This window comes from Puntigrus tetrazona, chromosome 16 (assembly GCF_018831695.1).
Source record: "Puntigrus tetrazona isolate hp1 chromosome 16, ASM1883169v1, whole genome shotgun sequence".
NCBI lineage: Eukaryota > Metazoa > Chordata > Actinopteri > Cypriniformes > Cyprinidae > Puntigrus > Puntigrus tetrazona.
Window position 1 is genome coordinate 27,510,445 of NC_056714.1, and position 27,500 is coordinate 27,537,944.

The 27,500-nt window shown below is 33.7% G+C and overlaps 2 protein-coding genes across 2 annotated transcripts in view; both read left to right on the top strand.

Moving 5' to 3' along the window:
* The window catches only part of gpatch3 (G patch domain containing 3), a 6,468-nt gene extending 442 nt beyond the window's left edge, over window positions 1-6,026 (top strand). The window contains exons 2-7 of the mRNA XM_043261267.1: window positions 694-1,547; window positions 2,513-2,687; window positions 4,023-4,082; window positions 4,158-4,279; window positions 5,338-5,465; window positions 5,730-6,026. Coding sequence (XP_043117202.1) covers window positions 694-1,547; window positions 2,513-2,687; window positions 4,023-4,082; window positions 4,158-4,279; window positions 5,338-5,465; window positions 5,730-5,937 — 1,547 coding nt within the window. The 3' untranslated portion in view covers window positions 5,938-6,026. The remainder of the gene's footprint in view (window positions 1-693; window positions 1,548-2,512; window positions 2,688-4,022; window positions 4,083-4,157; window positions 4,280-5,337; window positions 5,466-5,729) is intronic.
* Window positions 6,027-6,759: 733 nt separating this feature from the next.
* On the top strand, window positions 6,760-24,691 carry sacm1lb (SAC1 like phosphatidylinositide phosphatase b). Its single transcript, XM_043261943.1, has 19 exons — window positions 6,760-6,871; window positions 8,387-8,484; window positions 9,739-9,813; window positions 9,892-10,019; window positions 11,040-11,189; window positions 12,358-12,417; window positions 12,537-12,570; window positions 12,907-13,008; window positions 13,082-13,167; window positions 15,487-15,573; window positions 16,761-16,909; window positions 16,989-17,087; window positions 17,842-17,980; window positions 18,919-18,988; window positions 19,063-19,135; window positions 19,207-19,300; window positions 20,381-20,473; window positions 23,774-23,831; window positions 23,995-24,691. The coding sequence occupies exons 1-19, from the start codon at window positions 6,843-6,845 to the stop codon at window positions 24,129-24,131; spliced, it is 1,761 nt and encodes a 586-aa protein (XP_043117878.1). The 5' UTR covers window positions 6,760-6,842; the 3' UTR covers window positions 24,132-24,691.
* Window positions 24,692-27,500: the final 2,809 nt, after the last annotated feature.

A 27,500-nucleotide genomic window follows, 5' to 3' on the forward strand; every position in this document is an offset into this window, starting at 1 on the left:
CACTGATGTAAAGTGTCGAAAAATAAACAGCAGTTGTTTTCGAATATTATTCTGGCCCAAACACCACACACACACACACACACATAACATTGGTATTTTTTATTATTAAAATGTTACATTCATTTTAACGTTATATTATTATGATTAACTAAAACTATAACTATAAACTATTTTTCATAAATTAGGATTTATCATTTTAAAGTATGTTTTTTTTCCCATAAATTAAGAATTATATTTTTACATTTATATATTTTGTTATTCAATCAAGTAAAAATACATTTTATCATTTTGTTACGTATGACTTACATAATTAAAAATGTATATTTTAAGATAATGTATTTATACATTTGTAAATGTATTTGTAAATTTGACTATATTTGCATTTACCGTTTTATGATATATTTAACAGATTATAAATACATTTATAAATTGCTATTGTGCTTTATTTTCTGTTTAGATTATTTTTTTCTTCTGAATAAAGATTAATCATTTTCTGCATACATTTTACAAGTAAATACATTTTTTTAATAAAGATTTATAATTGTATGTTTACATTTATAATTCTTGCATTGAAATAAAAAAACAAACAAACATGTTTTTTAACATCACACCCTGATTAAGATTAAGATGTCAAGTTAAAACTTTGTTACCGTCCAGATTGTTTTATGTTCATCATATTTTATCTGTTAATAGAGCATAATTCGTTCCCGTACAAGACGAAGGCCGAGATGAGACGACATGTTGCCCAATCAGAGCATTTCACGCTGTCGGACCTCAAGGGCCTGTCGGAGCTCAATCCTCCTGCACTCATGCCGGCGGGGAATGTGGGGACCCCTGTGACTGTTTTCCTGGAGCTCATCCAGTCCTGCCGTCTTCCGCCGAGGCTCATCCGCAAACTGGGGCTCACGTTCCCTAAGACGGGCTCGAGTCGGCGCTACGGGAATGTGCCCTATCTGTATCACAACACGGCCGTCGTGAACCTCGCGGTGGAGAGCGTCTTCACCGCCGGAGGAGTCGAGATCTCAGGGCCCGGCCGCCTGGACACGCCCACAAACAAACAGACAGTAGATAAGGACACGCCCACAACCTCAAAGAGGGTAGATGTTGACACGCCCACAAACTCACTGACGGCAGATAAGGTCCCGCCCACAACCTCAAAAAGGGTAGATATTGACACGCCCACAAACTCACTGACGGCAGATAAGGACACGCCCACAACCTCAAAAAGGGTAGATGTTGACACGCCCACAACCTCATGGATGGCAGATAAGGACACGCCCACAACCTCAAAGAGGGTAGATGTTGACACGCCCACAACCTCATGGATGGCAGATAAGGACACGCCCACAACCTCAAAGAGAGTAGATATTGACATGCCCACAAACTCACAGAGCGTATGTAAGGACACGCCCACAAACCCACAGACAGATGAAGAGGACACGCCCACAAATTTACTAGCAGACGAAGAGGACCCCACCATTTTTCCACCTGTCAATCAAGAGTCACAGGAAACAGGAAGTGAAGAGGAGCTGTCCGGCCCTGATGATGTGAGTTGCACGATATCGAAATAAATGAATGTCGCGGTATGCCTTAGTGCGTTATATTTTGTGCAGGCTGCATTTATATTATACTAAATAATATAAATTACTTTTTTAAGATTCATCATTTTGTGTTTAAATTTTGTTCGCGTTTACTTAGTTTTTTAAATATAAAAATTATTAATATAATTTATATAAATATTTCAAATAAATGTATAATAGCCCAAATAAAGTTAAATAATTGCAAATTATTTAACGGTGCTAACGGTTACTTTACAGCACTTCCGTCGTTCGTTTGATTTCTTTCTTTATATTTTATGTTTTTGTATTTTTATTTGTGTCTCTTATATCTGTACATTACTATTACTTTTATTTCATATTTAGCTATTTTAATACATTAAGTTCAACTAAACAAAAATGAGAACTAGCTGAAATTAAATAATAATTAAAACAAGTTTTTCTATTTTGTCTCTTTATTTTAGATAATTTTTATTTAATTTTATTTTTATAAAAATGCATGTTTTTATGTAACCACCATTCGCGCAATTTTTACGTTATTTACTTAATTGTTTGTTATCCAAGCTAAACTAAAAGAAAATTAAACGTTTACTCTGCAACCAGGTTTTAATATAAAAAAATTAATGCAATTTATATAAAAATTTTAAATATATGTATAATAAAAAATATATATATATATATTCACGGCACTTTGTTTCATTTAGTTCGATTGCCTTCTCCCTTTATTTTATTTCTTTCCGTTGCTATCAAACGGTAAAACCGAGCGTGTTCAGAAAGCTCGTGTGGTGTTTTCTGAAGCATGCATATTAACGTATTGTTCGTTTTCAACGCCGTTCGTAAGCGCCCCCTGCTGGCTCAGCGAGAGTCTGCGTCTCGTCCGCCGGTCCCTTCGGAAACGTTTCACGCAACGCGCTCTGGTGTGGTTAAAGAGATGAAAGCGGTGGGTTTTCCCGCAGGACGATGACCGCTGCGAGGAGTGGGAGCGTCACGAGGCCCTCCACGAGGACGTCACCAGTCAGGAGCGCACTAAAGAGAGGCTGTTCGAGGAGGAGATCGAGCTCAAGTGGGAGAAGGGCGGCTCGGGCCTCGTCTTCTACACGGACGCTCAGTTCTGGCAGGAGGACGAAGGAGGTGGAGCCTTCATTGTTTCTGTTGGTCCAGTGATCTGCGCAGATCTTAATTCAGTCCCATCGCAAAAAGAATTTGTTGCTCATTTGTTGCTAGTTATACATGAACAGCGCATTTAGTGCAGTATTCATTTTTGTTGAATATTCACAGTTGTTAGTCCTAGTAGTTATTAACTAATATCAACAAACACAACATGGGATTTTAAGAATGATTCATAATTGTCGTTCGTTCTTAGTTCATGTTAACTAATAAACCTTATAGTAAAGTGTTACCGATTTTTGTTGCATTTTAGATTTTTATTGATGTATATTTATGAATATTTCGTGTTTTTCTTAAAGTAATAGCCAGTATTTTGTAAAAACGTTATATATACATTGTTTATGAAGCAAGATGAATTTTGTGTGTGTATATATATGTATATGTATATATATATATATATATATATGTATATATATGTATATATATATATATATATATATATGTGTATATGTATATATATGTATATATATATATATATGTGTATATATATGTATATGTGTGTATATATATATATATATATGTATATATATATGTATATGTATATGTATATGTATATATATATATATATATGTATATGTATGTATATGTATATGTATATGTATATATATATATATATATATATATATATATATATATATATGTATATATATATATGTATATATATATATATATATATATATATATATATATATATATATATATATATATATATATATATATATATATATATATATATATATATATATATATATATATATATATATATATATATATATATATATATATATATATATATATATATATATATATATATATATATATATATATATATATATATATATATATATATATATATATATATATATATATATATATATATATATATATGTATATGTATGTATATATGTATATATGTATGTATATATGTGTATATATATATATATATATATATATATCGATTATTAATCTGATTTTTATTTAAATTATGTTTTTATATAATTTGCATATATATTTTTAATATATTTGTCGTTTTTAGTTCATATAAATTTGGTTAAATTCACCGTAATATCTGGCAATTGTGCAGTTTTTATAATTAATGCTAGCGACTCAAACACTATTTATTTAGTGAATAATAAATTAATATTCCAGAATTTTAACAAAACCATTAATTTTGACGTTTAAAATTGAAAAAGGCCCTGAATTTCTTTTTTTTAAGTTCTCATACTTTCCATATTTATTAATTTCTCTGTTGACGTGACTGACTCTTGTTGCTCATCTTTTCTCTTTGATGTGGCACAGATTTCGATGAGCAAACCGCAGACGACTGGGACGTGGATATGAGCATCTACTATGACGAAGGTAAAGTTGACGGTCAGATGCTCTTGAACTCTGTGACCGAAGAGCCGTGTCAGACGTGTCTGTGTTTCTCCTCAGACGGAGGTGATATGGACGCCAGAGATTATGTGCGAATGCGCTCCGAGAGGAGGCTGCGGGACGGTCTGGACGGTCTGCCTGGACGCCGGCAGAAGATCGGCAGCTTCGAGCGCTTTACTAAGGTTTGAACGTTTTGTGAAGGGGTCAGGAACTGGGCGGGGCTAAAGAGGTTACATTGTAGAGTCGGTGGGCGGGGCTAAACGGGGAGCAATAGACTTGGTGGGTGGTGTTAAACAGACTATTGTAGAATTTGGGCGGGGCTAAACAGGTTACGTTGTAGAATTGGTGGGTGGGGCTAAACGGGGAGCAATAGAATTGGTGGGTGGGGTTAAACAGAGTATTGCAGAATCTGGGCGGGACTAAACGGCTACTTTGAAGAATCGGTGGGCGGGGCCAAATGGGCAGCAATATATAACTGGTGGGTGGGGCTAAACAGGGGGTACTGTAGAATCTGGGCGGGGCTAAACAGGTTACATTGTATAATTTGTGGGTGGGGCTAAACGGGGAGCAATAGAATTGGTGGGTGGGGTTAAACAGAGTATTGCAGAATCTGGGCAGGACTAAACCGGCTACTTTGAAGAATCGGCGGGAGGGGGCCAAATGGGCAGCAATGTTTAACTGGTGGGTGGGGCTAAACAGGGAGCAATAGAATTGGTGGGTGGGGTTAAACAGAGAGTATTGTAGAATCTGGGGTGTGCTAAACAGGCTACTTTTTACAATCGGTGGGCGGGGCCAAATGGGCAGCAATATATAACTGGTGGGTGGGGCTAAACAGGTAGTACTGTAGAGTCTGGGCGGGGCTTAATAGGTTACATTGTAGAATTGGTGGGTGGGGCTAAACAGGGAGCATGTAATCGGTGGGTGGGGTTAAATAGGCAGACTGGCTTTAATATAAGCTGTTTTTAGGGTAACGAAAGAGTTTCGCTTTCTGACACTTTCAGGATGTTTATAGCCAAATTACTTCTTATGTTAAAAGAGCAAAATAAATTTAGTTTCTTAGTTTATGACCTCTTTCATTCACTGCAAGATTATATTTACATGCACATTTTTCTGACCAAAAAGTATACATGTCATTTTCCATACATTTTTATTAGAATTAGTTTGAATTGTCATTTATTTTTTTGATCAATGTAAAACTTGGCTTTGGATAAAAGCGTAAATGTGAAGCTGTGTGCTGTAGGGAGTGGGCCGGCGTGTGATGGAGAAGCAGGGCTGGAGAGACGGAGAAGGGCTGGGGAACAGCCGGAGGGGAATGCCTGAGGCGCTGGAGAACGAAGGCCAGCATCCCAACTGTAAGAGAGGCTTCGGGTGAGTCGGGATGCACTGAGGCTTTCTGCTTTTCATCTGCATTCAGGAAACCATGTGTGCCACGTTTCCAGTTTGAAAAATCGAGCCGTTTAGACATTTAGAAACGTCTCCACTGTCACTTTTAATCAATTTCATGCACTTTTGAAATTGCTCTTTTTAGATAGATCTTCACGCAGTAATTATTTCCTGTTTTTATTGAATGACGACGACTCGCTTTTTAGGACTTGGTTATGACTGATGCATTTGATTGTGTAATATTTGCAGGTATCATGGAGAAAAGCTCAGTTCGTTCCTTCCCCGTAAGAAACCCAGAAAAGACTTCCACATCTCCACAGTTTACGATGAACCTAAAGACATTGATAAAGGCGATGAAGTTCTGCGGCGTCAGCCCAACACCAGCATGAAGTACAGGGGCCGACAGCCAGGGGCCAGCAGCCAGGGGCCAGCACTGAGCCAAACACATGACCACTGACCACTATTGTCTATTTATTATGACTATTTTTAGACCGAGCTGTACGTTGTTGTTTAACTTTTGTATTAAAGGTTTTCAACAGAACAAAATACACTTTTTAGTTTTTCTTTCCGTTATATTTGTGCCATCATCCTTATCATTAGAATGCAGTGTGTTACAGAAATCATTATATTACTAATGCTGTATACACGAAGAGCTCATTCGCATTCACACTCTTTCCCTATTTTACAGTTTAATGTTTTTATTATGTGTATGAAATCATATCTTTGTGCATCATTTATTTTTAATTATTCTTTTTAATGTATATTTTATATATCTTCTGCATTCGGGATTGTTGTGTTGGAATGTGATTTCGTGTTTTAAAAAAAATAAACTATTTTTTAAACAGTTTTTGAAACTAACATTTCATTAAATTAATTTAATAAATTATAAATATGCATACAATTAATATTTTAGGTCTAAGTTTAGGTGAACTATTTTTGCAAACTCATATCTATTTTTGCTAATCGCATATTTCTAATGGCACCAAGTCTGAACACTAGACATAATGAAATATGAATAATCTTTATTCTAGTTCAAATGTTATCCGCCTTGTTTTTCAACGCGGAAGTAAGCCGTTGCCTGCGAATGTGCGATATTTCCGGTTCATTAAACGCTGTAAAAAATAACAGCGAGAAGAACAAGCGTAGTAAACGCCAAAAAACGTGTTAATAATTAGCATAATACCTTACAATAATAATCACACAACTAGAGAGAGAGAGGGTATATCCAGTGGGACTTTTATTACGACAAGGGACTTTTATCTCATCTCCAGAGGTCATTTCCTGTTCGCCTTCGCCGCCTGTGGACAGGTTCCCGCTGCCGGATTGACACGTCACGAAGGTCGGGAGCGAACCGATGGAAAAATGGCGACCACCTACAACACCTTCAATCTGTGAGTATTAATCGACTCCCCCGAAGCTCACCGAGCCCTGATTATCGATTAGATGAGTCCAGTGATCGGTTAAAGTCCACCAACGATGTGCGTTCAGTCAGTCAACTCGGGTTGTGTCTCAAAACCTAGTCAGCTACCTACCTAGGCAGCATTTTTCGGCCGCGTTTTAGTGACGTGCCTGTCTAGACGTCAAGTGCGGACTTTATTATTCCCCAAAACGCGATGAAAGTTACATTTTGATCCACGGATAACCCGGTGCTGATATCTATCGATGATTCCGGTCATTCGGGCAGGAACCGATTCACCTCAAGTGTAACACGACGAGCTGCTGTCTACTGAGGGAAGATCTGTGCGTGTAGTAATGTTTGTGCTATCTGCTGTAACGAAGAGAGGAAACCTCATTCATAAGGGTGTTTAAATAATCTACATTTCTATAAAGTAATTACACAAAAAGCACTGAATCTCACTGGAGGTCGTTTCTGTATTAAAAATGTGTAATGAAATAAATAGTAATCTAATTGAGAATTTATTAATTGTGTATTGAAGCTTAGCTCCGTTTTGTGTAATAATATAAAAAAAGCCCGTATTACGAACGTTTTAAAAATGGAATAAAACATTTGAAATACTATATTTTATTGAGTTCTGTGCTTTCTATTAATTGTTTTATTATTTATTTATTTTTTTTGTCATTTAAAAACGTTAATTTTTGACGTCATTGGAATATGCATATAGTTTAATTGTTGTTATTATTATGACAGATAGGCCCTAAGAATGCCAAAATAAAAAAGTAAAAAAAAAAATGAAAAAAATAAATAAATAAACTTCTTTCCAGCTGCTTCTAGAATCGAAATAATTTGTAAAACTAAAATGTTTCAACCTGGAGCAAGAAATCTACATTTGTGCAAATTTACGTAAAGTCTAATAAACAAATAGACTTAAAAATATGCAAGTTTGCAGTACGTTATAATATAATATAATATATAATCATGATTAATCACAACAAAAATAGAAGTTTGCATATATATGTGTGTGTGTATATATATATATATATATAATATATGATATATATATATATATATATATATATATATATATATATATATATATATATATATATATATATGTATATATATATATATATATATATATATATATATATATATATATATATATATATATATATATATATATATATATATATATATATATATATATATATATATATATATATATATATATTAATATATATATATATATATGTGTGTGTATATATATATATATATATATATATATATATATATATATAAATATAAAATATAAGTGTGTGTATTCATATATACATAACACATTTTCACAGTACATATACATACTATGTAAACAAAAACCTGCAATTAATCATTTGACGGCACTAAATAATTTGTGCAATGTGATTTTTTGATTTTGTGGATGAGTTGTGCTCTCTTGTATGGCGTTGTGTGTTAAACGTCGTGGTCTGGTCTCTGCTCGGACCGACAGACACACGACTCCGGAGAAGTTCTACATCGAGGCGTGTGACGATGGAGCCGGAGACGTCCTGGCCATCGACCGCGTGTCCACAGAAATGACCCTCACAGGTGAAGAAGAAGACTTTCACGAGCTTTAGAGCTCGCTCGAGGTCACCGAAGCGCTCGAATGAATCATTCCTTAGTGAAATAATTACTGAATCTTTTTTAACCCAAATTAAGATCAATTATATCAAAAAAAACCTGCCAGGGTGTCGATCGTAGTTAAATATCTAACATCAACCTAACATTTTTATAGCATGTAATGTTATTAATAATGACGATGATTAAAATAATCATCACTTTTATATTTATATGTAATATTATTGTTTAGTGTATTAAACTGTAAGGTTATAATAAACATTTTATAATTATATTTTTTATAATGTAATACAAATAAATACCAATATCTAACATTTAAAGAATAACTATCTAGTATTGTGCATTTAAAGTAATAATACACACGTTCAAAATAATAATAATATAGTATAATAAAAATATATTCGATTTTCAAATGCAAATCAATGTCTAACATTTAAACATTAAACAATTAATAACCAGTGTAATGCATTTAAAATAATAAATACACTGTTAAATATTTAACATTGACCAAAAAATATTTAATGTAATACAACAAAACTTAACAACAAGAACATAAAATGTTTTATTTAACTTAATTATTAAAATAATTGCATAGTGTAATTTTACAAAACAATTATAATGCAATAAGATTAAATATCAGTGACAATATTTTTTACATTTAAAATTAATAATAATGTAAATTTCTATGTAATTTATAGTGTGATATATTACAGTAACAATTGCTTATAATAATAATAAATGCTGTTTCCTATAACATAATAATAATAATACGTTTCCAGTAAAATACATTTAAAATAATTATACAGTTACATTCAAAGTTAAATATTTAACAATAACCAATAAATGTTTAGTATAATATAATACTTTTTTTATTTATTTTGTTGAAAATATGTAAATTAATAGTAACATTATGTTAGAATATTATTATTGTTATATAATTTAATATAATGTAATTAAAATATTTTTATAGAATAATTATTATAGCATTTCAATATATATCTAGTATAATACATTCAAAACAATAATGTTAGTAATATTACAATACAAAAATGTATTGTATTGTATTATGTTTATTATTTTTTTTTTATTATTTTTTACATTTATTATAAGCACTAATATGAGCCAGTAAAAACAGTAATACATATGCAGTGTAATGCATTTAAAATAGTAATGGCGTTATGTTAGAATGCTGTAAAGCCCTGTATGTGTTGTGTTGTGTCTCAGTGAGGAAGGACGTCCCTCCGTCTGCAGTGACGCGTCCGATGTGTGGCATCATGGGAACCATACGGCTGGTGGCAGGTAGGACTTCTCTCGATGGGCCGAGCTCCGGCCGAGAGCTTTCTCAGCTCGTTCATGCCTCTCGGTGTCTCTTCTCAGGCATGTATCTCATCGTCATCACGAAGAAGAAGAAGGTGGGCGACCTGCTCGGTCACGCCGTCTGGAAAGCCACCGACTTCGACATCATTTCCTACAAGAAGACGGTCCTGCATCTTACAGACACTCAGGTGGGTTTCAGGATGCGCTTCTGTCTCTTTATTTAAACACGGCCACTGAATGCCTCCGAATGTGTTTTCATTAACGTTTTTTTTGCTGGTAATGCTTTTATGTATTTTATTTATCGGCAGATTTCAGGAAAAGTGCAAAAGGTCACATTTTATCTCAATGATTATTAAAATAAATATATATTATATACGTAAAATGGATTAAAGGTTCCTTAAAGATGTTCCTTTTTCCCTAAGCGTATTTTATTTTTTATTTAAATTATTTTAGCTTGTCCAAAAACCATCCAAACGTACCTAAAGAAATATTTTATTTATTTTAAGTGTTGGGTACCTTACTCTTAAATAAAAAAAAATAATAATAATAATTTTTAATTACTTTCTAGTAACTAAACCTTTGTCAGTGTAATTAAATTACATTATTGCATTGTTATTAATTACTTTCTAAATTTCATGCCAAACGCTTATCAGTTGTACAATACAAGGATAGGCAAAAATGCCTTTTATTATTTCAAATAAATTATAAAAATCACATAAATATTAGCAAAATCTAAATATTAATCTGGGAATAGTTTATTTGACATTAAGTGGCTTTGTGCGAAAAATACAGAGTTTATGCATGAAAATAATTATTAAATAATAATTAATTTATTTTCCAATATATTTTATTGGGTTTTTCTCAACATTAGAGCAAGTATCTAAACATCACATCAAAACAAAACTCAAGGACAACAAACAAAATGTACAAAAAATAAACTAATTACTTAATATAAATAAATAAAAATTAAATTAAAATAAAAACAAGTAAATTAAATGAATGAGATTACACACACAGAGAAAAAGGGTTTATACAGCTTATAGTTATTTATACACAATATCAGCAGCAATTCACAATTTAACCTTGATATTTTATTTAAGTTCTATTCTGCTGTCAGATCCAGAAGATTGTGCGTCCGTTGGTGTGTGTGTGAATGCAGCCCCGGGTTTGTCGAGTAGAAGCTCACGATATCTGTTTGGATCCTTCAGATGCAGGACAACAAGGCCTTCCTGTCGATGATCAACAGCGTCCTGAACACAGACGGCTTCTACTTCACCACCGACTACGACCTGACGCACTCCTTACAGCGTCTGGCCAACACCAGCCCCGAGTTTCAGGAGATGACTCTGCTGGAGCGCGTGAGAGAATATCTCGCTTTATATCTCTGTCAGAAAGCCTCCCGATTGAAGAGCTCGCCTGATTAAGTGTGTTTAGACTCGTTTTAGAGCATTTAAGGCAAAAGCGGAACACAAGCAAGGTCTGGAACATATCTTTTTGGGCCTAAAAAAGGCATTAAATGTTGCATGCATTGCAAAAATTAATATGAATCCTCAGTAGTTTTCCAAATGAAGTTCTTAGCAATGCATATTACTAATCAGAAATTAAATGTGGATATATTTATGATAAGAAATGTGCTAAATGTCTTCATAGGACACGATCTTTATTTGATGTCCTGATGATATTTGGCATAAAAACAAAAAAAAAAAAGATAAGTTTACTGGAGATGCAAAGTAAGCCTACGAAGCTTTGTTTCGTGATAAGTTAATCATATTTAACACGTGTCCGTCATGTAAGCTCGTTTAGCTGTGGAGTGAAGGGAATTATTCTAAACCTGTTTTAATCGCAAACTCGCCTCGTTGTAGTTTTATGTGCTTTTCGGGTAAATGCATCTTTACTTTACATATTTGCTTTCACAAAACCGGACAAAAACCCTGATTAAAAATGATATTAGTGTTTGTAAGCGGAGCCATAAGCTTTTTTTTGTTGTTAAATTAATTAAAAAAAAAAATATATATATATATATATATATATATATATATATATATATATATATATATTTTTATATTTTTTTTATTATTATTATTATATATATTTTTTAATATAATTAATTAAAAAATATATATATATTAAAATAATATATATAATTAATTAAAATATATATATATATATATATATATATATATATATATATATATATATATATATATATATATTATTATTATTATTATATTATTATTATTATTATTATATTTATTTATTTATTTTTTTAAATATTTTAATTCTTCTTTTTTTTTTTTTTTTTTTTTTTTTTTTTATTACTTGGAAATTTCCAAACTCTTAATTTCTTTACTTTGTCCTTAAAAAGTATACAACCTGTAAAATAAAAAAAAATCCATACCGCATTAAAACATTAAAAGAAAGACTAGAAGACCCAAAAAACCCATTTGTTTAATGTTTTTATTTCTGACCCTTTTAGAATTGGGTGTATTCATGAGGTATGAAATTGGCCGTGTTGTTTTCATGCAGGCGGACCAGAGATTCGTGTGGAACGGTCATCTGCTCAGAGAGTTCATGGCCCAGCCCGAGGTAAACGCTCCATTGTTTTAGCGGCGGCTGCTATTTTAAGGCTCGCACGTTTTATGCAGAGAAGCCTAAAGAAGAAACGGGTTCGTGATTGTGTTCTGACGTTGTGTTTTCTCTCACAGCTGCACAAATTTGTCTACCCGGTTATTCACGGCTGTATCCTTCAACCAGCATTTCCAGAGGTGTGTGTGTGTGTGTGTGTGTGTGTGTGTGTGTGTGTGTGTGTGTGTGTGTGTGTGTGTGTGTGTTGGTTTTTATATATATGTGTATGTGTATATATATGTATGTGTGTGTATATTTTATATATATATATATATATATATATATATATATATATATATATATAAATTGTCTTAATGCGCTCTCATTTAACACAAAAACAGCTTTAAATGGTCTTTTGGGGGTGTTTTAATGAATCGACACATCATGTGATGAACAGCCCTAGTGTTTATTCTGCTTTTTCACGTCGCCGTCCTTAACCTGCGCTCTCAGTCATCACCATGAAGTCGTGCTGCATCAACGGCAAGATCTTCGACTGGAACATCATTTCCAGAAGGAGCTGTTTCCGCGCTGGCGTCCGTTACTACGTCCGAGGTGACGCTCTCACGCTTTGAGACGGTGCCCGTCTTTTCTCCAAACGCTGCTAAACGCTCTCTTTCTCTTCCAGGTATCGACTCTGAAGGCCACGCGGCTAACTTTGTTGAGACCGAACAGATTATTCAGTATAATGGAGCAAAAGCCTCATTTGTTCAGGTAAGCCTCCGAATATCAGCTTTTTGATGCCCTTATGCTGAGGATTACGGTTTTAGCAATACAAGAGCGTTCCAGTCTGCTTTCTGATGTTTAAGTCTGTGAATCAGTCCTGCGTGCACACATCCACCACAATAAAAATCTAAGTAGATACACCTAAAAACTGCTTGTCCTCACCACGGGTCACATTTACTTGCTGTCTGTCAGACAGTGTACACGTACATAACTCTGTCCTTATATACACAGCACGAACCTAATCACATGACAAAAGAAACAACAAAAAAACTGATGTGTTATTTAGTAGATGGTTTGTTTTGATTGACTAATGCAGTTTACGTTGAGTGATTTGATTTTTGGAGAATAATGAGTTGAGTCTAACATAATTATCAGATCAGGGTGCCAGGTGAATGAGTGTGAGAGTGAGTGAGTGAATGAGTGAGACTGAGAGAGAGAGAGTGAGAGTGAGTGAGTGATTGAGTGAGTGAATGAGTGAGTGATTGAGTGTGTGTGAGTGAATGAGTGAGAGAGTGAGGGAGTGAATGAGAGTGAGAGAGTGAGAGTGAGTGAATGAGAGTGAGAGTGAATGAGTGTGAGAGTGAATGAGTGAGAGTGAGTGTGAGAGTGAGTGAGTGAATGAGTGAGTGTGTGTGAGTGAATGAGTGAGAGAGTGAGACTGAGAGAGAGAGAGAGAGTGTGAGTGAGTGAGAGTGAGGAGTGAGGAGAATGAGTGAGAGAGAGTGAGAGAGAGACTGAGAGAGTGAATGAGTGAGAGTGAATGAGTGAGTGTGTGGAGTGAGTGAAGTGAATGAGAGTGAGAGAGTGAGAGAGAGGAATGAGGAGTGAGAGAGTGAATGAGAGTGAGAGTGTGAGAGTGAGAGAGTGAGTGAATGAGTGAGACTGAGAGAGAGAGAGTGAGAGGTGAATGAGGATGAGAGTGAGAGAGTGAGGTGAGAGAGTGAGAGTGTGAGATGAGTGAGTGTGAGTGGAGGAGACTGAATGAGTGTGAGAGTGAGAGTGTGTGTAGAGTGAGAGTGTGAATGGGTGAGAGTGTGAGAGTGAGTGAGTGAGTGAATGAGAGAGTGAGAGAAGTGAGAGAGTGAGGAGTGAGTGAGTGAGAGTGAGAGAGTGAGTGAGAGAGAGAGAGAGAGAGTGAGATTGAGTGTGAGAGTGAGAGAGAGAGAGTGAGAGAGAGAGAGAGAGAGTGAGTGAGTGAGTGAGAGAGTGAGTGAGTGAATGAGTGAGACTGAGAGAGAGAGTGAGTGAGTGAGTGAATGAGAGAGTGAATGAAGAGAGAGAGAGAGATTATATAGCTTTATAGCAATTTGGGGGAAATTAAATGACATTAAATTGATTTAAATTAAGTAAAGAAAACAAATATATGTGTGTGTGTGTGTGTGTATATATATATATATATGTATGTATGAAAGAAAGAAAGAAAGAAATTATACCATCATATAAAAATGGTTGGGACCCTGAGCAATTTGGGAGACAAAAAAAATCATCATTTTTTTGGTTTGTTTCTTCTTTTGTGACATGAAATTAAGTTTAAAAAAAATCTGGCTAGCTGTGCTTGTTTGTAAGGCTTCACAATTTGGTCAAAATTTTGTAATTATATATCAATATGGCTATGAAAAGATAATTACAATAAGAATAATTTTTAACACTACTATTTCTATTACTAATATTACTTTTATTACTACACAAGATAAAAACTAAATTACTAAAATAAAAACAAATAAGAAGACATTATTGTAAATAACAGTTATTTTTATTTTCAAATGGAGGCTTAATAATAAATACTGGATAAAGAGCTCTGCGCATATGAATTAAACATACCACGTATATATTCATTTATTTGAATCAAATTCAATTATTGCACAAAATTATTTTATGATTTCATTTTTATTTTTAATTTTGCGTTTTTAAATAATAAAGACGTTTCCATCAAAATGTTGTTTTTTTTCTGCCAAATTGAATGTCCGTTTTTAGGTGGTCCGAGTTTTTATTTTGCTGAGCTTTTATTTTGAAAAACCAAGCCAAAGTCGGGTCAGTTCTCAGGGCTGCGAACGCAAATAGCGTCTTCGGCCAGCAGAGGTTTGATGGGTCATAAACCGCAGATAACATAAACACTCACTCTTTTTTGATCTGAACCCATAAATAGACACGCAGTCAAAGGACATTGAGATGCGGACCGTAACGTTTTCTTTTCCCAGAGTCTCTGAAGGAAGCTGGAATGTTGCTTTGTTTGCGTTCGTCCGTTCTGAATATGAATCGCTGGTTTCCATGTCTTCTGAGGAGTATTCATTATTTTTTCTTCCACAGACTCGAGGCTCCATCCCGTTCTACTGGTCTCAGAGACCAAACCTGAAGTACAAACCTAAACCACAGATCAGCAAAAGCATCAATCACGTGAGATTCGCTTTCTTTGTTTTGTTTGAGAGTACGTGACAAATAAAGTTCATTATGGTGTGACGTGGTTTTAAACGTCTGGTAACGTTTAACAGTGAGGTCTCACTAACTAATTAACTAACAGTGAGCAATTCACAGCAACTATTTGTTTTAATGTTGGTTATAAATACAACTAAAATGAAATAAAAACTCATTAACTACACACACACACAAAAAAAAATTAAAGGTAAGTCGTTGCAATACATTTATTTTAGCTTGATTTAAATATAGTTGACTAGTGACTAGTTAAACTAGTTTAACTGAAGCTAAAATAAATCGTTTGCAACCACTTACCCTTAAAAAAAAACATGCGTAATTTTAAAATGCATTACAAAATGTTGAAAATAGTACTAAGAAAAAACATCACGTGATGCAGTTAAATGATGTTAACGAATGAATTTTTTTTTTGATTCTAAAAAACAATCTTTGTTTTGGCAGACCGCTTGTAATTAGGTTTTGTGAATGTTAATAATAAAACAAATCCGCTTCAGTGGTTCAAAGAAACTAAAATAAAAGAGACGAAAAATTACGAACAATAAAACTAAACAAATGCCATTAAGATTTTAAAAAGACTAGCCTCTTACTAAAAGTTTGAAGTCTTTAGGTTTAAAAAAATTATATATATATATATATATATATATATATATATATATATATATATATATATATATATTTATTTTTTTTTATTTTTTTAAATACAGTAAAGCAATAATGTTATAAAATATTGTTACAATTAAAAATAACTGTTTCCTATATGAATATATTTAAAAATGTGGTTATTCCTGTAATGCGGAGCTGAATTTTAAGCATTAACTCCAGTACTTAAAATGTTTTTGTCACTGATAATAATCAGAAATGTTTCTTGATCAATAAATCGGTATATTATTCTGATTTCTGAAGATCATGTGACACTGAAGACTGGAGTAATGATGCTGAAAATACAGCTGTGTTTTACAGAAATAAATTAGACTTCAACACGCATTCGCAAAGAAAACAGGCATCATAAATTATAATAAAATGTAACATTTTTTTTTGTATTTCTGATCAAATAAATGCAGCCTTGGTGAGAAAAAATAGCGTAGAATTGTTTGAGCGGTCGGATGGCACTTCTGTGAGTCAGTCTGTGGTTTCTGTCTGTCCTCTCGCAGCTGGATGGTTTTCAGAGGCACTTCGACTCTCAGATCATCACGTACGGCAAACAAGTGATTCTAAACCTGGTGAATCAGAAGGGCTCAGAGAAGCCGCTGGAGCAGGCCTTCGCCAAGATGGTGGACAGTCTGGGCAGCGGCATGATCAAGTGAGCGAGCCGACGGAGAACTCTCTTACACGCTAACGCTCAAGCGCGAGAGCTAACCCGCAGCGCTGTTCGTCCGCAGGTACGTCGCCTTTGACTTCCACAAGGAGTGCAGTCGTATGAGATGGCATCGCCTGCAGATCCTGGTGGACATGGTGGCGGAAATGCAGAACGAGTTCGGGTTAGTGTTCGTTTCGCTTGATGGCAGTGAGGTCAATAAACCATAACTGAGACTAAAATGTTTTCAGAAATTCTCTTTATTTTCGCCAAAAAAAAAAACCATTAAAAAAAAAAATATATATATATATATATATATATATATATATATATATATATATATATATATATATATATATATAAAATAATTATTATTATTTTATATATATATATATATATATATATATATATATATATATATATATATATATATATATATATATATATATATATATAAAATAATTATTATTATTTTATATATATATATTATTATTATTATTATTATTATTATTGAGGAGCTCTACTGAGCTGACGTATGCAGTTGCCAGAAATCAAGAGATAAAATACCCTAATCAAGCTTCTCTGTTACAAGAAGACATGGTGTTTTGCTTATTTAAACTGAATATTTTAGAATATTTTTTTGAAATGTAAAATAGCTGTTTTTCGACGTGAATATCAGTTTTCTTTGAAAGTCTTTGATATTAATTTATATTATAAATAATAAAATCAGTTTGCTAGATGATTGCATGGATGTAACCATTATACAGCATTATGAAGATTTCATTGCCTAAAACTAGACTGAAATGCTCAGAAACTTTTGATTTGAAAAAACTTGATGAAATGAAAACTGGACTACATGGATTGCCAAAATTAACTCTATATTGCAAGCTAAATATTGCGATATTTGCATGCTCTTATTGTTTAATGTTTCTCGACAGCTACTTCCTGGTGGATTCGGACGGGACGGTCCAGATACAGCAGGACGGGACGTTTAGAAGCAACTGTATGGACTGTCTGGACCGAACCAACGTCATCCAGAGTCTGCTGGCGCGCCGCTCGCTGCAGTCACAGTTAGAGGTGCGCTGATCATGGGATTTATTATCTTTATTGGGATCATCATTGAACCACAATTCATGTACATGTAGGGCTGGGCCATACTTTGAATATTTTTTTTTTTAAACTGCCTTTTGATGCCTGATTAAGACGAGATCTTATGAAGTGTTTTTTTTTTCTTGATGGGTTGCCAGATCCACAGCTTCTCTCTTAACAGCACGTTTTCTGCCCTGATTTTTATTTATCTTTACAACCTGGCAACCGTTTACATGCTATCTCCACATTACAGAAGGCATTGCGATTATTGAAATTAATATTAGGAATGCCACTTTTTTTCACTTTTGGTTTTCATGATGTAGAGCGTGTGTTTGTATTTCTAATAATTTAATAACTCTGGGAGACTAAATGAAGTCAAACAAGCCGAAGTGCAGTAATTCTGATGTAGTTTCTCAAATGGCAACAATCATTATTAGGAATCAGTATCATTTTTAGCAAATAATTGCGAAATATGATGTTTTCATTGACCTTAACGTATCTTTTATAATGAGTCTGAATCATTGACTCATTCGATTTGTTCAAACAGCTGCTGATTCATTACGAAAGACAATTCAGTTACTGAATCACTGACACATTCAATCTTTTCAAACAGCTGCTGATTTATTCTGAAAGAGGATTCAGCTACTGAATCATTGACTCACTCGATTTGTTCAAACAGCTGCTGATTCATTACAAAAGAGGAATCAGTTACTGAATCACTGACTCACTCGATTTGTTCAAACAGCTGCTGATTCATTACAAAAGAGGAATCAGTTACTGAATCACTGACTCACTTGATTTGTTCAAACAGCTGCTGATTTATTCTGAAAGATGTTTCAGTTACTGAATCACTGACTCACTCGATCTGTTCAAACAGCTGATTCATTCTGAACTGAACTCATTAGATTCATGTTGTTCATCTGTAGAGGATGGGAGTTCTTCATGTGGGGCAGCGGGTTGAAGAACAGGCAGATTTTGAAAAAATCTACAAGAACGGTAAGCAAACACTAGCACTGATCGTCAGTCGTCTGGCTGTGTACGACGTTCTCATTCATTCATTATTTCTTCAGCATGGGCGGATAACGCTAACGCCTGCGCCAAGCAGTACGCCGGGACCGGAGCGCTGAAGACTGATTTCACACGGTGAGCACACGCTGGTGTCTGACAGGCATGCTGGGTAGGGTTGTGAATGACGAGGGCTTCTGTGTGTTCAGGACAGGGAAGAGAACTCAGTGGGGTTTGCTGATGGACGGCTGGAACTCCATGATCAGATACTATAAGAACAACTTCTCCGACGGGTTCAGACAGGTGACACTCAAACCTCAACATACTTTAAACTTTTATGGCTGATGGATTCAGTAGACTGGTTTTGAACAGTGTTATTGAAATTATTTCACACTATCACACTGATATAATATTATATTTTTGTTAATATTTTAAATATATATATATATATATATATATATATATATATATATATATATATATATATATATATATATATATATAATAAAAAAATTTATTATTTTTTTACTTTTTTTTTTTTTTTACTTTGTTTTGTATATATATATATGTGTGTGTGTGTATGCATATATATGTGTGTGTGTATATATATGTGTATGCATATATGTATGTGTATATATATATATATATATGTATATATATATATATATATATATATATATATATATGTGTATATATATATATATATATATATATATATATATATATATATATAATTATAATTATTATTTTTATTTATATTTGTAAAATTTTAATACTTAAAATTAAAACAAAAATTAGAAATCTTGCCTTAATACATATTAAACTATACTATACCTGTTTTTTTAGTGATTTATTATATTAATCAGTGTCTAATAATTAGTTTGTGAATCTTCTTGGGTTCCTACATTTTGTTGTCAGCTAAAATATTTACTTACAGTTTGAAATACAAGATTTTCTATTTATTTTTCTAGAATTTTCCAACATATTTGCATGTTCATGGTACTCTGATGGATGATGGTCACATAACATGAAGATAGAATATAAAATTCTATATTATTTTATCACACACACACATATCCATATATTTATTATATATATTTGTAAATGTTCTGCATATTTTGTTATATTTTAAAATAAATTAAATTAATTTTTATGTAATTGTTTTTTGTTTCCATTTTATAATTGTTTTACATATTTGTAACTTTTTAAAAATATTTTCTATTTTAAAGCCATGTAAACATTATTTTTATAATTTAATAAATGTTTATTTAATGTTCTAATTATGAAATATTTTTATGTGTACTTGATTAGTTAATTTATTAGATTTTTGATCTGTTATTTTACTCCCAAAGCTGATCTGATGAGGCTCATGTCTTTATGCAGGACTCTATCGACCTGTTTCTGGGTAATTATGCCGTGGAAGAGGCCGAAATGAACACTCCTCTACATGAGCCCAAAGACTGGAAGTTCCTCACGGTGAGAACCAGATTGATAATCATTGACTCTCTCGATTTGTTCAAACAGCTGCTGATTCATTACGAAAGACGGTTCCGTTACTGAATCATTGACTCACTCGATCATTTTTAACAGCTGCTGATTCATTACAAAAGAGGATTCAGTTACTGAATCATTGACTCACTCGATCTTTTCAAACAGCTGCTGATTCTTTACGAAAGAGGATTCAGTTACTGATTCACTGACTCACTCGATTTGTTCAAACAGCTGCTGATTCATTACGAAAGAGGATTCAGTTACTGATTCACTGACTCACTCGATTTGTTCAAACAGCTGCTGATTCATTACGAAAGAGGATTCAGTTACTGATTCACTGACTCACTCGATTTGTTCAAACAGCTTCTGATTCTTTATGAAAGAGGATTCAGTTAGTGAATCATTGACTCACTTGATCTTTTCAAACAGCTGCTGATTCATTACGAAAGAGGATTCAGTTACTGATTCACTGACTCACTCGATTTGTTCAAACAGCTGCTGATTCATTACTTAAAGAGGATTCAGTTACTGATTCACTGACTCACTCGATTTGTTCAAACAGCTTCTGATTCTTTACGAAAGAGGATTCAGTTACTGAATCACTGACTCACTGATCTTTTCAAACAGCTGCTGATTCTTTACGAAAGAGGATTCAGTTACTGATTCACTGACTCACTCGATTTGTTCAAACAGCTTCTGATTCATTACGAAAGAGGATTCAGTTACTGATTCACTTGACTCACTCGATTTGTTCAAACAGCTGCTGATTCTTTATGAGAGGATTCAGTTACTGATTCACTGACTCACTCGATCTTTTCAAACAGCTGCTGATTCATTACGAAAGAGGATTCAGTTACTGATTCACTGACTCACTCGATTTGTTCAAACAGCTGCTGATTCATTACGAAAGAGGATTCAGTTACTGATTCACTGACTCGATCTTTTCAAACAGCTGCTGATTCATTACGAAAGAGGATTCAGTTACTGATTCACTGACTCACCGATTTGTTCAAACAGCTGCTGATTCATTACGAAAGAGGATTCAGTTACTGATTCACTGACTCACTCGATTTGTTCAAACAGCTGCTGATTCATTACGAAAGAGGATTCAGTTACTGATTCACTGACTCACTCGATTTGTTCAAACAGCTTCTGATTCTTTATGAAAGAGGATTCAGTTAGTGAATCATTAACTCACTCGATCTTTCAAACAGCTGCTGATTCAAACAGTTACTGATTCACTGACTGATTCATTAAACAGCTGCTGAATTAGAGGATTCAGTTACTGATTCACTGACTCACTCGATCTTTTCAAACAGCTGCTGATTCATTACGAAAGAGGATTCAGTTACTGATTCACTGACTCACTCGATTTTGTTCAAACAGCTGCTGATTCATTACGAAAAGAGGATTCAGTTACTGATTCACTGACTCACTCGATTTGTTCAAACAGCTTCTGATTCTTTATGAAAGAGGATTCAGTTAGTGAATCATTAACTCACTCGATCTTTTCAAACAGCTGCTGATTCATTACGAAAGAGGATTCAGTTACTGATTCACTGACTCACTCGATTTGTTCAAACAGCTGCTGATTCATTACGAAAAAGAGGATTCAGTTACTGATTCACTGACTCACCTGATTTGTTCAAACAGCTTTTGATTCTTTATGAAAGAGGATTCAGTTAGTGAATCACTAACTCACTCGATCTTTCAAACAGCTGCTGATTCATTACGAAAAGAGGATTCAGTTACTGATTCACTGACTCACTCGATTTGTTCAAACAGCTGCTGATTCATTACGAAAGAGGATTCAGTTACTGATTCACTGACTCACTCGATCTTTTCAAACAGCTGCTGATTCATTACGAAAGAGGATTCAGTTACTGATTCACTGACTCACTCGATTTGTTCAAACAGCTGCTGATTCATTACGAAAGAGGATTCAGTTACTGATTCACTGACTCACTCGATTTGTTCAAACAGCTGCTGATTCATTACGAAAGAGGATTCAGTTACTGATTCACTGACTCACTTGATTTGTTCAAACAGCTTCTGATTCTTTATGAAAGAGGATTCAGTTAGTGAATCATTAACTCACTCGATCTTTTCAAACAGCTGCTGATTCATTACGAAAGAGGATTCAGTTACTGATTCACTGACTCACTCGATTTGTTCAAACAGCTGCTGATTCATTACGAAAGAGGATTCAGTTACTGATTCACTGACTCACTCGATCTTTTCAAACAGCTGCTGATTCATTACGAAAGAGGATTCAGTTACTGATTCACTGACTCACTCGATTTGTTCAAACAGCTGCTGATTCATTATGAAAGAGGATTCAGTTACTGATTCACTGACTCACTCGATTTGTTCAAACAGCTGCTGATTCATTACGAAAGAGGATTCAGTTACTGATTCACTGACTCACTCGATTTGTTCAAACAGCTTCTGATTCTTTATGAAAGAGGATTCAGTTAGTGAATCATTAACTCACTCGATCTTTTCAAACAGCTGCTGATTCATTACGAAAGAGGATTCAGTTACTGATTCACTGACTCACTCGATTTGTTCAAACAGCTGCTGATTCATTACGAAAGAGGATTCAGTTACTGATTCACTGACTCACTCGATCTTTTCAAACAGCTGCTGTTCAAACAGCTGATTCATTCATTACGTTCAAAGAGCTGATTCAGTTACTGATTCACTGATTCACTGACTCACTCGATTTGTTCAAACAGCTGCTGATTCATTACGAAAGAGGATTCAGTTACTGATTCACTGACTCACTCGATTTGTTCAAACAGCTGCTGATTCATTCTGAATGTAGTTATGTTCCTGATCCCTCTCGTCTTAGACAACTTTGGTATTTGCAGAATACAACATACTACAACACAACTCCTTTCTTTCATCATATTGCTGCTGTTGCCGCTTTATAAAAGTATTAAGTCACTCATTTGCTGCTGTTTTTTTGATTTGCATGTAATTTACATCGCTGTAGTGCATGGCCCTGATATTAAACAGAAAAAAGGGAGCATCTTACACTTGCTTCCATCCACATATATCACGATTTTAACTAATCAATACATTTAGAATTTAATATTAGGGCATTTATAGACGTATCAAATATAAATAATTTTATCAAGAGTTTTTAGCATGCTTTTAAGTAGAGTTATATTACATCTTCAATTGCAACCGACATGAAATGTAGATGAAATATCTTCTATTTTCTAAATGAATGCTGTGCATGTTTTTAATTTTGTGCATTTTTTTTCCTGTTCTTTCCAGCTGCCTATCATCATGGTGGTTGCTTTCTCAATGTGCATCATATGCCTCCTGATGGCCGGTAAGACACTATTAATATTCAGCACTATTAATATTTTAGGATATCAAGTAGACATCACGTTCCATGAAGATGTTGTGTAAAAGTCCTTCCTTAAATATCAAAGCTAGGTTAGCGATATGCATTGCATTGGACAGCTTTCAGCATCATTTTGTGTGTTTCTCAGGGGACACGTGGACCGAGACGCTGGCGTACGTGTTGTTCTGGGGCTCGGCGAGCGTGGTGACGGCCGGCGTCATCCTCTTCAACGGCCGGGACTTCGTCGACGCGCCCAAACTGGTGCAGAAGGAGAAGATGGACTGAACCTGCGTGTGTGGGAAGCAGCTCGGTCCCGCCGAGTCTTCGTCGTCCTCCTCATCCTCGGTGCTGTCCTACTCTCAGCTGGGCCGGGCCTGGAGCCTGTATTGATGAGGAAGAGGAGGAGGACGAAGGCCGGGGGCCGGACGGGACGCTCCGCTGCTCTCCACACCGGGACCGTATATCTACAGACATCCCATAATTCCACGGGCTCTCGGGCGGCTTCGCAGACGCGGCGCGGATCGGGACCACGAGGGACTCGGCCCCGGACTCGTGGTTCAAGGAGGCTCGCGAATCATCTCGTTTTCTAATAAAAAAAAACAAACGATAAAAACTATACAAAACAAGATGCAGTAACACTTTTCAGTGAGATTCATTTGTTCACATCAGCTAATATTAAGCAACAGAAATTATTATTTATATATCGGTGCTGTCAAACAATTGATCACAACTAATTGCATTACTGTGTACGGTTTCATAATTTTTTTAGGTATATATATAAATACACACATACAGTATAGATCTGTATTTGGATTATTTTACACATATTTAGTATATAAACAGAATTAAAAAAAAAAAAATATATATATATATATATATATATATATATATATATATATATATAAAAATATATATAAAAATTTTTTATATGTGCATGTGCATGTGTATTTATACATAATACAAAACTTTTATTTTGGATGCAATTTATTACGATTATTTGCCAGCACACACACAGACGTCAAAATTAAAAATCTTAATGTTAGTTTCTACATTTGCTAATATAATTTAAATAAAAGTTGCGCTTGTCAGCATTAGTTAATAATGCCAAGTAATTTGAACAAAAACTCAACAGTTGTTTTTTTATTCATTAATATTTAAAAAGTGAAGAAGCCTGTTTCCACTCAAGGAATAAAATATATATATATATATATATATATATATGTATGTTTTATTCCGATTAATAAAAATATATATATATTAATAAAAATATAATATAGACTTTTTATCTCACAACTCTGAGTTTGTATTTTAAAATACATTTTTTTAATATCTCACAATTAATTTTTTTGCCATTCTTTTAATTTTAGTTTATATTTTTAGTTTATATTTAATTTTAGTTTTAATTTTTAGTTTATACTGAAAAGTGTACTTTTTTTTTCTTAGAAGCCATTTTTTTTTCTGCAATTCTGCATTTTTGTCTCGCAATTCTGAAAAAGTGAGTTGTGTGATTTAAAAAGTCAGTTAGCGTTTTATTTTCGGGCTTCCATTAAGTAGATCGTCGACTGTAGTAAAAGTATATGTGCTAATGCTAATGAGTTAATACATGAACTAAACACCTAACTCTATGCAGTAAGCTTCTGTTAGCGTCAGCAGTACTTTTACAGCATTTCTTCATCAACCTAATATATACATTTGCAAATGTTTTAAATGAACACTAATGTATTAGGAATTAATATTAATTAATATTTTTAATCTGTATTAATTTCAGCGTCATTTATACATCATTTATAGTTTGACGACATCTTAACGTGAACAAACTGAATCTTACGAAGCGTGACTAAGTTTTGTAAACGTTTTTTGCACTAAACATTTTTTCCTGTTTCATGCAAGGAAAATGTTTAAAACGAGGAAATATAAACATTACAAAATTAATTTAATTTAAACTATATCTTAATATCTGCTTATATATATATATATATATATATATATATATATATATATAAGTGTGTAATTTTTTTATTAGAAAAGGAGATGAATATTTGATTAAGCGTCGCAGAAGCTTCAGATCACGGTTTAGTGGTGAATTTGAGCGTTTGAGACGGACTCATTTTTATCCTCTTCTTCACTATCATGGTCTTCCTCAGCCTGTGATTTGGGAGCTTTTACAAACGAACTGATTCTGAGAGATTCGTTCAGCTGGGAACGAACCGAATCTGTTGGGGAATCCAGACTGATTCTTTTGAATCTTTACTCGGGACCAGCGTCTCACTGTCCAAAGGATTTTCTGCGTGCCATCTCTGCGTTTCTTCTGGTTTGTGTTTCTCTGCTTCCGGCGGACGAACGAACGAACGAACAATGCCTTATGTTTGCCATGCTCTTCATTTGATTCCTCTGTGTCTCAGTGCTTACCGGAGAATGTAAAATAATGTCTATTATTGTTAATAAAGTCATCATGATGATCGTCTCGGTCAGTTTCAGTCTGAAGGGAAAAAGGGCACAAAATGTTTCAGAAATGGTGTCGGTTGCATTTTGCATGAGACATAAAAAAAAGTGTTTGCTCTGAACCTGAACTGAGCTCAGATTGAATGGAAATAACATGCCAGAACGGATCAGCTGACCGCGGGAGATCGGCGGATTAAAACCCTTCACCTACCAACTAGTGTTACGTTGAAGATCGTTTCTGCCACGCAATAATAAAAAAAGATCGATTTTCGGACATTTCCTTAAAATTGCATTTGTTAGTGTTACAAGATATAAAATATTTTTGCAGTAAAAAATCTGTTTTTTTTTTACTGTGATATCAGTTAATGATCACATGACAGGCTTATAAATGACATTTAAAAAATTGTATTGCTAAAAAGATTTTTTTTAATATAGAGCATAATTTGTGTTTTAATTAGAAATGTTTTAATTACTATTTTTACATTTTTTTTAACTATTCAAATTTTATTTAATTTTCATTATTATATATTCATTAATTTAATTGCCTCTCACAATTTTGCCTTTGCAAAAAAAAATTTAACAAAAGAAAATTACATTTTAGCTGTATTAAATCGCGAGATTGAAGGTCACAATTCAGATTTTGTTTGTTTAGATTTGTTTTGTTTTGTTAGTCCAAGTCATACAATGCTTTTTGTTTGAGAAATACACCATTTTAAGACAGTAAAAAGTAAAAAAACAAAAAAAAACAGGCATTATTGATTACAGCGTATAAAACAAATTAAAATTGAAACGTTTCTTTAATGAACTAGAACTTTAGTTTCCGTGCATGGTTTTTTCCCCCAAGATCAGTGGTTTGTAAAACGATTGCATTCATGGAGCTTGGTCAAAATAAAAGAGAAAGGCTGCAAAACATCCAAAATACAGGAGAAATAGAACACAAAAATATATAGCATTTATTATAATAAATGTTTATAAACTCCAGATTAAACTCTAAATACACCCGACAGCTTTTAAAGTGGATCGAAACCTTTCAGCACACACCGGTGAAAAAAACAAGTACACTATTTTACTTTAAGTGCTCTATTCTCGTGCACTAATTTTGTACTTAATATACTAAATATTATTCTTTAAGATCATCTACGTGTACTCAACTGTGACTCCATGAATACAAACTAAAATGCTCTTTCCTTTGTATTTAAAAATCTATTTAGG

Bases quoted from the DNA above. Each gene is read 5' to 3' on its own strand.
- sacm1lb (XM_043261943.1), top strand. From the start codon at position 6,843: ATGGCGACCACCTACAACACCTTCAATCT. The intron at 8,485-9,738 runs GTGAAGAAGAAG...GTTGTGTCTCAG, and splicing joins CACAGAAATGACCCTCACAG to TGAGGAAGGACGTCCCTCCG. The intron at 17,981-18,918 runs GTGCGCTGATCA...GTTCATCTGTAG, and splicing joins CGCTGCAGTCACAGTTAGAG to AGGATGGGAGTTCTTCATGT.